This window comes from Pseudonaja textilis, chromosome 1, assembly GCF_049901715.1.
Source record: "Pseudonaja textilis isolate UNSWEBS1 chromosome 1, rPseTex1.2, whole genome shotgun sequence".
In the NCBI taxonomy this organism is placed as follows: domain Eukaryota; kingdom Metazoa; phylum Chordata; class Lepidosauria; order Squamata; family Elapidae; genus Pseudonaja; species Pseudonaja textilis.
Genome location: NC_141990.1, coordinates 273951369 through 273964293, shown reverse-complemented (window position 1 = coordinate 273964293; position 12925 = coordinate 273951369). Strand labels below are relative to the sequence as shown.

General features: G+C 32.5%; 1 protein-coding gene across 1 annotated transcript in view; it reads left to right on the top strand.

Annotated features, from left to right (window-relative positions):
- Positions 1–12925, top strand: part of RYR3 (ryanodine receptor 3) — a 305744-nt gene that overhangs the window by 150794 nt on the left and 142025 nt on the right. Inside the window, exons 27-33 of the mRNA XM_087921834.1 lie at positions 1555–1729; positions 4993–5201; positions 5807–5982; positions 6497–6533; positions 7093–7253; positions 7942–8107; positions 12450–12536. Of these exons, the coding sequence (XP_087777960.1) occupies positions 1555–1729; positions 4993–5201; positions 5807–5982; positions 6497–6533; positions 7093–7253; positions 7942–8107; positions 12450–12536 (1011 nt within the window). The remainder of the gene's footprint in view (positions 1–1554; positions 1730–4992; positions 5202–5806; positions 5983–6496; positions 6534–7092; positions 7254–7941; positions 8108–12449; positions 12537–12925) is intronic.

Here is a 12925-nt window from a genome sequence, read left to right as displayed (position 1 = left end):
ATGCAAATACCATCATTCAGTACAAAATAAGAGTTATCTACCCCCCCTCCCAACTCACTGTTGCAAGAAAAAGAATTTAGGTTGCCTTTCCCTTAATAAAGTAATTGTCAAAATATTTACAGTGGCTCTCCTTTTCCTGTTCAATCTCCATTATTCTCACCTCATTGATGGGGTATGAGTTGATGATGTCATGAAGTCTTGCCAATAATCTTTATCTACAAATGTTTGTGTACCTAAATTCTGCCAGAATGAACCAGCATGATGGGTTAGTTTCTGTAGTAGACATAGAGAAGGCTTGAGTGACGAGGGAGAGCCACTAACAAGGAAACTATCAGGCAAGCACAGGTTGAGAAACTATTTTGAGAAAATTCCTCAGACAGGCCTTTTCTGAGTTTACACTAAAGTAAAGTTAGGTGGGGGAGAGGCACATTCAGACATGCAAAATTTTGTTCCAGTAAAAGTAGATGTAGATCCATATACATTGGGTTTTTTAGCCATGTCTACCTTATAGGCCGACAATTGCTAATGTAAATCAAGTACTTAATGATAATTTAATCTATAATACAATTTATAACAATTAAATTGCTTGTCATGGTTCCAAGTAATGTTCTCAACCAGTACTGATAAGAACCTTCAAAAACCAAAAGCATTAATAGATGGGAGGGGGGATGGGAGGGGCTATTAGGAAAAAGTAGTTAAATACAAATAGGTTTGCATTCTATTTGATATGTGAAAGTATAATTAAGCATTTAAAAAAAAACCCACTTACTGACATAATTCAAATAGTCATCAAGTAACAACAGCAACTGGGACTGGAATTTTCATCACTATATTGCAGATACTGACTTATTTTCCAAAACGTTTCATTAGAGATTGATGTGAAGAAGGTTTAGGTTAATTACAGCTAGGCTGATTGCCAGGAGAAATGGTTTATTATTATAAATATGTAAATAATCTGCTAATTAATAGGGATAAAGACTTATAAGGGTAATATCAGTGCAGCAGAAAATAGATCCAGTATACATTTAAATCACAAGTTTGATAAGTATACTCAGTAATCTTCAAAGTTGATGCTATTAACAATTTATACCCAATCTGACTATGGAATAGGGTTACCATTCACTGAAATCTTCCTACAGAATGTGAATGCATATATGTGTATATATGTATCCTATATACAGTATTTTTGTTGGTTTTTAGTTTTCTTTCTTTCTTTCTTTCTTTCTTTCTTTCTTTCTTTCTTTCTTTCTTTCTTTCTTTCTTTCTTTCTTTTTCTTTCTTTCCTTCCTTCCTTCCTTCCTTCCTTCCTTCCTTCCTTCCTTCCTTCCTTCCTTCCTTCCTTCCTTCCTTCTGTTGTATATTGTTTATTTTTGTTTCTGGATTTGTTTTCAGTAAATAAGAGCAAAAAGACAATATGTTTGATAGGAAAATGGTACGATTTTGTTGAACATCAACAAAAGGAATCTTATGTGATACCTGAAAATATCACTTATTTAGTATAACACAAGTGTTTGTGGAATATATATTTATTATCTGAACCATTTTACTTTTCAGGGGCAACGTTGGCATGAGGGGAGCGGATTCTTTGGACGAAACTGGCAAGTAGGAGATGTAGTAGGCTGTATGATCAATCTGGAGGACAAGTCTATTATATTTACACTCAATGGAGAATTACTTATAACCAATACAGGTTCAGAACTTGCTTTTGCTGACTTTGAAATAGATAATGGTAAGCTGATTGCTGACCTTTAGAATATATCACAGGCTTATGTCTCAGTTGTCTAATAGGAGTTAGTGCAGGAGTGTATGATACAATACATCCCAATATAATAAAGTATATGCAGTTAGTAATTAATAATAATAAATATTCCAACAATGATAGCATTTTAGTTAGGTGTTGTAGAATTTTCTGCTGTCATTGAACTCATGACTTTTTAATATATTGGTTACTATTTGGCATTTTTTCTAATTTTGTGTTAAGTCTGATACTTTTATTGACTTATTCTGCAATTTTATTTTTATCGGCTTATTCTGACATTCTGAGAATTTCCATAGACACTTATTCTGACAGTTGTACATAATCATGGAAATACAGTGCTAATTAAAATAGGAGAAACAATTTATTTGGAAGAAAAGTGTCTTCATCCACTGGAGACTCCTGTTCAAGAAGTGAAGTACTGAATACAATTAAAACCTTCTGCAATAGGACATGGTTCTAAGTGGCATAGACTTCAATTTCAGTATCTTTAATTTTGCAACCTCAGACAAATTTCTTGGATTTAAAGCCTGCTGGCTTCAGTAGAATTCACGTTTGAATAGAAGTATTTAGTCAAGTATGTTAACGAATTGTAACAAATTCCATTTAAATTATGATATCTAATTTACTGTTTGTCCTGTTCAGTAGATTTGTCATCAGATTGTAAAATTTGTTTGAGTCATTTTATTGTAAGAAAAATCAGACTAGATGTATTTGCTATTTAATGATATGTATATTTTTATTAATTCTGAGAGGATTGATCAGAATGAATGTTATGTGTAAAATTAAACACATGCAGATACATATGCAGACATAAAATCCTATTAGGAGAGACAGTGTGAGATCTCATAATAGCTTTTCTCCTAATAGCTTGTTTATCTCTCTTCTTAAGGTACAGTCATTCAGAGCACGCTAGAGACAATTGTCATTTTGATTTTTTTCCCCCTTTTCTTTCAAAATTGGTTAGAAAAGCTATAAGACATTTAGTCATAAATACTGTTATATTTAGCCATTTCATTAATCTTCACTTCACTGCATTCTAAGTTGTAATTTTCCATATGATATGCCTTGTTCATTAGCCAGATGTACCCATAGATATTGTCCTACTCTATCATGTAACTTTGATCAATTGAGAATTTTGTGTGACTTTTTAGAGATTCTGTAAAAGGTATACTTTCCTTATTTTTATTTTTTTACTTTGAAACTAGAAACCTATAGGTGATGTTATTTGTCTGGATATAATATTAGATTTAATACTAGATATTAGATGTTTCAAGACTTCTCCCTTAAGAGGATTTTATAACATTGTATTATGCTACCATATTTACTATTCACCATTAGAAGCCGCTATATGACCATATTTACTTTCATTATCTGGCATGCATAAACCAGGTACCCAAATCTAGAAAATATCTTTCAAGCCAACATACTGTTGCCCACAACTCACCAACACAATGGAGAAATTGCGTGTAGTGATTTGTTTTAACCATTCAGTTGTGTCTTACTCTTGTCAACTTTATAGGCAAGTAACTTTTCCTTGCTTTCCTATCAGACATAGCTTCTTTTAGTTGTTGAATGGTCATCTTTGTATCAGTTTTATTGTTATCATTTTCTTTGCTTGCCTCTTTTTGTTCCACTAACCATCATTGACTTCTCCAATGAATGCAAGACATAGCCAAAGTATATAGCCTTGTGATTTTGGCTTCTAATTATGTGTTTGGTTTTATACAATTCAGCAACTCTCTGTTGGTTGCTCTGGCTGTCCATGGCATATGCAATAATTTATGCCAGTACCACATTTCAAAGGCATGTCTTCTTCAATCATCCTTTCTTAGTGCCCAACTCTCACACCCATACACCATTCAGTGTAGTGATACTTACTTAGAATTCTCTGTGTGGGCATTCATAAAAAAAGTGCATAAATTTCTCCACAGAAGGGTAGGTTTTACATCAGCCTTTCCTTTCTTAAACTGAATCATTAGGGTTTCCAGAGTAGTCATATAATCCTGGGAAGTGGTACAATTAATTTAATGAGTTTTGACAGATTCATGCCTTTGCACAGTCCAATGCACCATTCATTTTTAAATCTATGGCACTGCCCTGCCCATTTTTAAATCTATGGCACTGCTCACCATTAAACTTGTTAACTGCTCTATCTTATAGACCACATACTTTTTAGTAGTCATTATATTTTAACTATTTCCAAAAAAAGTGAAGAATAACAAACCCAAATACCATGATTCTTGAATGTTCTCTTCTATTACTGTTTGCCTAAAATCCCCACTGGGCATGTTTAGATTCTTGTTATTTTATATTAATTGCTGTAGATCTAACATCATCAGGTCCCCATTAGCTCTCTGCTTTACAGACATCCAATTTATGCCTATCTAATATTCTTGTTAATAATTTTAACATCATCTTATTGCTTGTTATGGAGGCCTTAGGCAGAGTGTTGTTATTAGACTTAAAAAATGTTTTATAAGACAATTTAATATGTAGTTCAGGAACAGCCACTTCTTTATGTTTTAAGCTGGGATAGTTAGCTTCTGATTATTTGGCAGATGGGAAGGAAGGGAGGGAGGAGGGAAGGAAGGAAGGAAAGAAGGAAAAAAAGAAATATCTGTTTATATGATATTTGATTATAATATTTCAATATTGGACAAAATACTTTTAGTGGATATACTTTAGTCATTTTTTAAATATTTTTTAAAAATCCTCAAAAGATGCTGGTCACATCTACCTGACCTACCAGAACCAGGAGGCAGACAATATTATGGGTCCCATCCCCGAAGGAGCTACACCTGGTGGGACCCTGAAGAAGACCCTTCTCTGTGGTGGCTCCCTCTCTCTGGAACAGAGATTAAATTAATAATTTAATTTAAAATTATTTAAAGAGATTAGAATGGCCCCCACTCTAATACTCTTCCTGAAGGCGCTGAAGACCTGGTTCTGCCTGGGAAACTCAGAGCGGGATGGAGCCCATTAAATGGCTTGTGTGACCTGTCACCAGGGCAGGGGTGGGAGTTGGGGAGTGATTTTGTTATATTGTACTATATTAATTTATTTGATTCTTTTTGTTAGTTTTTATTGTTTTAAATGTGGTTTTATATTCTGTAAGCAGCATTGAGTTGCCATATATATTAAATATATATTTAAAAATATAAATAAATAATCCAGTCAAACTAAATGTGATCTAAATCTAAATCTAACTCCACTATTATCTTTTGTTGTTTCAGGTTTTGTTCCTATATGCTCACTGGGTTTGTCTCAGATTGGCCGAATGAATTTTGGAAGGGATGCCAGCACTTTCAAATACTATACAATGTGTGGGCTTCAAGAAGGTTTTGAGCCTTTTGCTGTCAACATGAACAGAGAAGTTGCTATGTGGTTTAGCAAACGCTTACCAACCTTTGTCAATGTGCCAAAGGGACATCCTCATATTGAGGTAATACTAGATAGTAAGAAGAGCCATAACACCATTAAGTATAATCCATAATTAAGTGCTCTGATAGGTCTGAGGTTACATTTTGAATGTTGAGAACATCTCATGCAAATATTCAAAATTGATGATCATGGGGGTTGTAACCAGTCACAAAATGTAAGAAGAAAGTAAGTCAGTGAAGCTGTTACTTGTGCCCTTTGGATCCCAGAAACGTACTCTTTTATCTTTGTCTTTTTTTCCTTGGGTAGACATGCCACAGTCACCAACATGCTTAATTCCCAAGATTCGGAGGGGCCTAAAATGGAGATGATAGTGAAATTTGTACTTTATTCACTACAATGGAAATTTTCAATTTCCTTATGTGGATATGAAAACATATTTTAAATAATAAACAAATTAAAATTAAATGGAACAGAGAGTCTATGGGACATTTAAAAGTTATTAGCAGGATGTTGATGAGCTCACTCAACATTACCTATCTCTCCTTGTGTCATTAAAAATTTATATTGACAATATAACATAGGAGATAATTTAGTAAGTCTTATCATGGGCTGATAGTGCTTTTTTTAAAAAAAATGCTTGTAAAAACAAATTTCTGATAATTTCAGGTTACAAGAATTGATGGAAACATTGACAATCCACCACGTTTAAAAGTTACTCATAAGACATTTGGAACACAGAATAGTAATGCAGACATGATATATTGTCGCTTAAGCATGCCAATTGAATTTCATTCATCTTTTACCTACAGTCATGGTTTCGAATTTGAGGGCTTCTACAAAAGGTTAGATATATTGTCAGTCCTTTAACTAAAACCTATGTTTTTAATTCTGTCTCTATTTTTACTTAGGAAATTATTAGTTATTTTCACTTAGTCTCATTCTATGGCAATGTTGTCTCATTCTATGTCAATGTTCAAATCTTTATTCCAAAACAGAAGACTTATTGATTTTGAAGCTAGTGATTTTCAGTAATCAGAAATACAAAGAATCAGAAACAAATGTATTCTAGACATGGTTTGCCACTGAAGATCTTGTTTCTTCTCACTATGCTATAGGCAATCCTTCTCCTTAGCATATATGGTTTTTAATTAAAATAGTTATAGAAGTATATTCTATATACTTCTGAATTCTGTTTGTTTTTGAAGTGACAGAACTCAGGCATTATTTTTCTGTTTTAATTTAGCCTATAATACATTTTATTCCATTCAGTATATAGGTTAAAAAGATTTTTTCAGTTCTATTTTAGTGTTTTATACAGTCATTTAATTCTCTATTATATTGATAATCTTATTACAGAAAACAGAACCAGGAAATATCTATTCATGCCACAACAGTAAGTATTTAGGCTTTTCTTTTAATGGAATAGTTATCTTGGTTTGAACAGCATTGGCTTAGATTTTGCCCCAAATTAGAACATACTTTAACTTAATTGAAACCAATTCTGAGAAGTTAACTCCGTTATGTTCAACTATATGGTGGACTCTGATTCCTTTCCTAGTTCCAAACCATTTCCTGCTCACTATTAGCCTCAAAGCATACCATACCATTTTTCCAATATGTGTGTGTGTGTGTGTGGTGTGTAGCGTGGTGTGTGATGTGTGATGTGTGGTCTGTGTGTGTGTATAATTTTTTTTAAAGCCATCATTTATATATTTAGTGGGTTTTATAATGAGTGATTAGCAATTTCAGTAAAATTGAAAATGATGTGTTAGAAGAGTTCTACACTGCTTTGAGTAACTATCCAATGATAAGCACAATATTTTTTCGAAACAAGCCACTCATGCTGATTCTATCAATGAAATCTATGATTTTCTCTATTTAGTATGGAATACATTTTCTCTTCAGAAAATTTTCTCTAAGTATTGTATTAATATTTATATTTGCCATTCCAGTATTACTACTCTGTGAAGATCTTTGCTGGTCAAGACCCGTCTTCAGTGTGGATTGGTTGGGTAACTCCTGACTACCATTTTTACAGTGAACATTTTGACCTAAATAAGAATTGCACAGTAACAGTTACTTTGGGAGATGAAAGAGGAAGAGTACATGAAAGGTTTGGGCTTAAAAATTATCTAATGAATAAATTCCTTCCTTCCTTCCTTCCTTCCTTCCTTCCTTCCTTCCTTCCTTCCTTCCTTCCTTCCTTCCTTCCTTCTTTCTTTCCTTCCTTCCTTAAATTATATGGTATAAACTATAGCAATCCATATTTTGATAATTTAACCAACTTTTTAAAGTCGCTCTGACTTTAATTTCAATTATAACTTAGTTATGGAATAGCATTTTCATAAATTAACAGTGGAAAAAAAATCTTTTAAAAATTGCTTTGTACTGGTTATCTGAAAATAAACACTTGAATGGAGCTTTTGACTGATCCTTGAAATACAAAATAAACTGGATTTTAGTTAATCCTTAGTTGTTATAGAGGTCTAATGCCTTATGTTCACTGAACTTACTTCCTGGATATTGGTGATAATTACCAGATGGTTTATGAAAGCTATAGAGCCTCCTTGTGAAATATCTGCAGCTGCAGTTCGAGTAAATCCAAACATTTATTTAAATGTTATTATTTTATTTTATTATTTTATATTTTATTTTATTTTTTATTCGTCAAATTTCTATAACTTATTTCTGCTTTTTTTCTTTCCATAGAATACAATAGGCTTTTCCACATAAAATATATATTTAAATAAATCTTTGAGCAATACTTAACATTTAATTGTTTTCTGGTTGCTTTCTTTCAGTGTAAAACGTAGTAATTGCTATCTGGTTTGGGGAGGAGAATCATTTGTTAATTCTCAAAGATCAAATCGTGGTAATGTTGATCTAGAAATTGGATGCCTTGTCGAATTAGCTACTGGGATGTTGTCATTCACAGCCAATGGAAAGGAACTGGGAACTTTCTACCAGGTATCAATATTTTTTCCACAAAATTCCACTTTCATGTTTTAACAATATAAATTAATGTTTTGTGAAAATATAATAATGTCTATATTTATACTGAGTAGGTTGTACAGTCTCAATTATGGTATAGAGTCTCCTGCTTCAGCAGAGGGTTGGACTTGAAGACCTTGAGGGTCCCTTACAGCTCTATTTTGATTGATTGATGTGATGAATTTTGAGGGCACCATTTTAATATTATGAGAAGGTTTATTGCAATATAGAAAATCCAGGGCTCCCTCAAATCTGCTGGTTAATAATTTGAAATTATATTGGAGTTTCTGCATATATTCTGTACAGCAAATTCTATCTCACATTCCAGTACTAATGAATTGATACTGGTTGTGGAGAATGTAATTGTTTATAACCAAAGTTATGATGTAGGGGTATTATTTAACACATGTGTTTAGTTGGGGAGCAGAACATTACAGATTGGATTTTGAAAATGCATTATTGCGGTATCCTGTTTTAGTAATCCATCTGATAGTTAATATTTGAGGATAGTAATAGCAGTGGATCACAAATAAGTCTTCATTTTTTTAAAAAAAAATTAAACTAAATCTAAATATAAGTCTACTTGAGGATTCAAATTCATCACTGTGCTAGTGAAAATAGGCTGCTGTTTATATCAACCCTATACTTAAAGTCTAACCAATTTTTGTAGCAATTTCCTCTGAGAAAAAGGCTGTCATTTCTTGTGAAAATATAATGATTCTGCCTGTGACATTCTCGTCTACCTCAGTAAGGTGGAAGATTAAAACTGAGGATGAAATTAGTAATGCTATATTTGGGGAGATATGTGTTGAACAGAAAATTAACCTGATATTAAATTATACAAATTATGAAGCAAATATTACACAATTTCTATGAAGACAATAGACTTGAATATTTTGGCTGATGGAAGATATGGTGTTTGGATAAAACATTAAAATACTCCATTCATTATACAATTCCATAACAAAGCAAAATTGTAATTATTTTATTGTAATTATTTTTAAAGTTAACAGTTTTGTATTCTTATAAAAAAGCATTTTCCTACGTTGTTCCTAGGTGTACAGCAATTATTATTATTATTATTGTTGTTGTTGTTGTTGTTGTTGGTGGTGGTGGTGGTGGTGGTGGTGGTCTCTGCCATTACACATATGATTGTGTTTCTGCTTATAGTACTGTTCATTATATTTCTATTACTGCCAGATGTCTGGAATATCCTAAAAGTTTTTGATGGGACTATGATCAATATTCCTCTGCACTTATCTAGAGGCAAAGCAACTATTGTTTTAGCAGCACAGAAGCAATATCTTGAGCAATTTTCACCTATATTTCCTCAGATAGTTCAATAGTATAGATCTCAAACTCATATTTATCCTTAGACCTCAGACAAAATCATCATCTAAACCCTTCCCCACCTCCACCCCCAGTGTTCTCCAAGGAATCAGTAATATCATTGGGGGGGGCGACACAAGTCTGCCGATATCTCCAAGTGGTTCCTTTAACTTAAATCGTGCCTTGTCTCCTATAGTTGCACCTTATTACAGTGCTTGGTTTAACACTTTCTTTCAGATTCTGGCAACATATCATTTGTGATTGAATCAATTATTTTTAGTGTGTTCAATGACCAATACCAAAGTAGTGAACATTATGAGTATTCCTCATAATATGGTATAATATTCCATCCTTTGGCATTCTTGATATTTTACAATTCTGCAAAATGTGGCCAAATCCATTCAATTCTTAGTGCCTACCATTTGAGGATATGCTTGTCCAATGAAGTTTTAGATAGTTACCATAATAACAATTCCTACTCTGCTTCACTTCAATGATAATTTTGTAAAATTAAATTACAGAAATGCTTATTTCTATATCACCACGCTGTTTGGGGTTTTTATTTGGGGGTGGTGGTGGTTCCATTATATGTAACTGATCTCAATAGTAACTTTTCATTTTGATTCTGCCAGTGCCCATAGCCTTCACACATTAGATAGAAGTAAATAGTGGCTTTCTTTTTCTGGCTCCAGGCAATAAAGCTTTAAATATTGATTCTAAGATTCATTCCAGTATCTTCTACACCTATTCTTTTCTTTACAAATTAGATTTGTGTGTCAACCAGGATAAATCCTCCTAGAGCTCATTGCCATATATCAAATTTATAGGTGTCGTAATTGATTTTATCTAGGACAAGATTTTCTTGCATGTTCAAGTGGTTTATTGTGTCACCTCTCTGTATATGGCTCTTCAGAACATTAGGTACACTTAATGCTGAAGATTTTCAGTCTGAAGTAGCAAATATTTGTCTTCATCCACTTTGACTGTGTAATAATGGTTTATCAAAATGGTATTCCAATAAGACATATATTTAAGGCGCATACCTTTTTTCTAAACTGACTACAATAATTCTACTATTTTTTGCTAAATCCTCTTAAACGCAAAGATTTAAATCAAGATGTGTGACAGTAAAATCAGATTTATTACATTCATTATCTGTGAGCTTTGTATCTAATGACATGGAACACCACCAGCTTATTTATGGCGTCAGCTTATTTGCATGTATCTAAGAAACCACTCAGGAATTAATTTCAAAGATAGTTATTTCTTTTAGGTTCATTTTAGTTTCTAATATTACTTTTTCTGCCCAGAATTAATGTGTATTTTCTAAAGCTTTGATCTAGATTCCGGAATTTGTACTCTCCAATTCTTTACATTTTAGGATTTATACTCAGACGACACTGAAGTATTTGACTCCATGACTGTTCGTTTTGAAAATAAGCTTTTCTGGCAGACCCAGTCAACTACATATTTATTCTATTGACAATTTTATCTTACTTGCCATATTTAGGAAAAGGGGAAAATATAAGAAACACCCCACCTGTATTAGCAGCCTTGAGCAGTAGATAGTCAGAATGTAGATAAAATAAAAATAGTTCCCATCTTATCTAGAAGAAAGTGATACCCACTTTTTTCCATGATTGACATATTATGAATGTTTCACTGTTTATTGTTTCATCATACAATTCTCCCTTCAGTCCCATGCTCCTTTCCTTCCCTTCCCCTCCCTTCCTAATAATTATTTTTTATAATTTAAAGTTACTATAATTAAAAATTACAAAAATAAGTGTTTGCTTTTTTTTAAGAAAATGTGAATTGAATAAATTTGGCTTAATAAATATTCATGTTTGTCCAATTGGGATTGAGGTTTCAATCCCCACAAAACCTGATTCACTTCTTAATTTATTTTGTAATATAATATCTCTTCATTTTGCAGTTAGATAAAGTAGGTGGGACATACAGAATCTGCATTCAGAAATGTCTAAGAACCAAATTATGTACACATATCAGATTCATGTACACATAGCTGATTTTTTTTTCTTATCTAGGGACATGATTTTAATATAAATATTATAACTATTATATCATAAGCTTAAGCACACAACCAACCAAATAGACTCACTCCATGATTTATGAATATTGGTGTATACTCTAAAACAGGGGTTTCAAACTCACATTGTCATAGCTGTGTCACGTGATATATTGGGACTTTTCCCCCCACTTTGCTAATGCATCTATCCTGTGGGCCAGGAATTTGACAACCCTGCTCTAAAGAAACAGAGCAACTTGGCCATCATCCCAAAGTAGGGTTTGAAAAGTGATTATTATAAAGTAGTATAAAGTATTATATTATAACCATTAGCAGAACGGAGGACATTTGCATTGATATATTTTCAATTCCTCTTAAAATATGTTTTTTCACATTTTAGGGGCAATGTTTTTTCTTCATTTATTATATTCCCATAATAAATAATTCACTGTTTTATTGCAGAGGTATTATACATAACATGCAAAGTATATGGATATATTTTTACAACAGATTTTATTCTAATCCATTCCTGCATTATACTGGTTTTCTGGAGTCTTTTAAATTCATCTTCTAGGAACAAAATCACTCTGGTCTCTGAATATGATCTGTAGTAAAACTTTTCTTGAACTTCTATGCTCACTTAATTTTCTGACTTCTGGAAGCTGTATTTTTTAATATTCTGAATAGCTGGCATCATGCTTATTTTACTTATTTGCATGATGGCATCACATGTCATGATTTCATTGTCAGTGCAGTATGCTGGGAACACCGCTGCTATCAATATAACCCTAGGCCAAATCTATCACATTTTGTACTATTTCAGGATCGCATCCTTTTATGTGTATATGTATTTATTGACTAAAGTATTCTGCTGTTGAAATGATTTTATAAATATATCATTACACGGTTTTTCCTATGTGCTACTAATGCGCTTATATTGCATTTTAACTCTATTTTCAGGTTGAGCCAAACACAAAACTATTTCCAGCTGTTTTTTTACAGCCTACGAGCACAAACCTGGTACAGTTTGAACTGGGTAAATTAAAGGTATTTTTAAATCAAATTAAAATCAATAGATGTTGTGTCTTTTAAGTAAATTCAAACAGGAAAACTGTTAACTAGTCAAATATATAGCAGAGTGTTACATAAAATAACATTTAATCATTGTTAAGCAAAGTGTTTCATGAATAATCACAGACAAATATTTAACCTTAGGGATAATCTATGCTTCTATTATTATTATTATAGAGTTTGCAAGACAGCAGAGGTCAAGACAATATTTTGGCAGACTGCAGTACTTTTAAATTTCCTGTTTATTTACAGTGCACTTGAGCTGTTATTACAAGATTGTGGTAATGGCTTCCTTACATTTAAGGAATTTGAACCCGATTGTTTTATACTTAGTTAGGAAAATAAACTTAGGACAGTATAGCAAT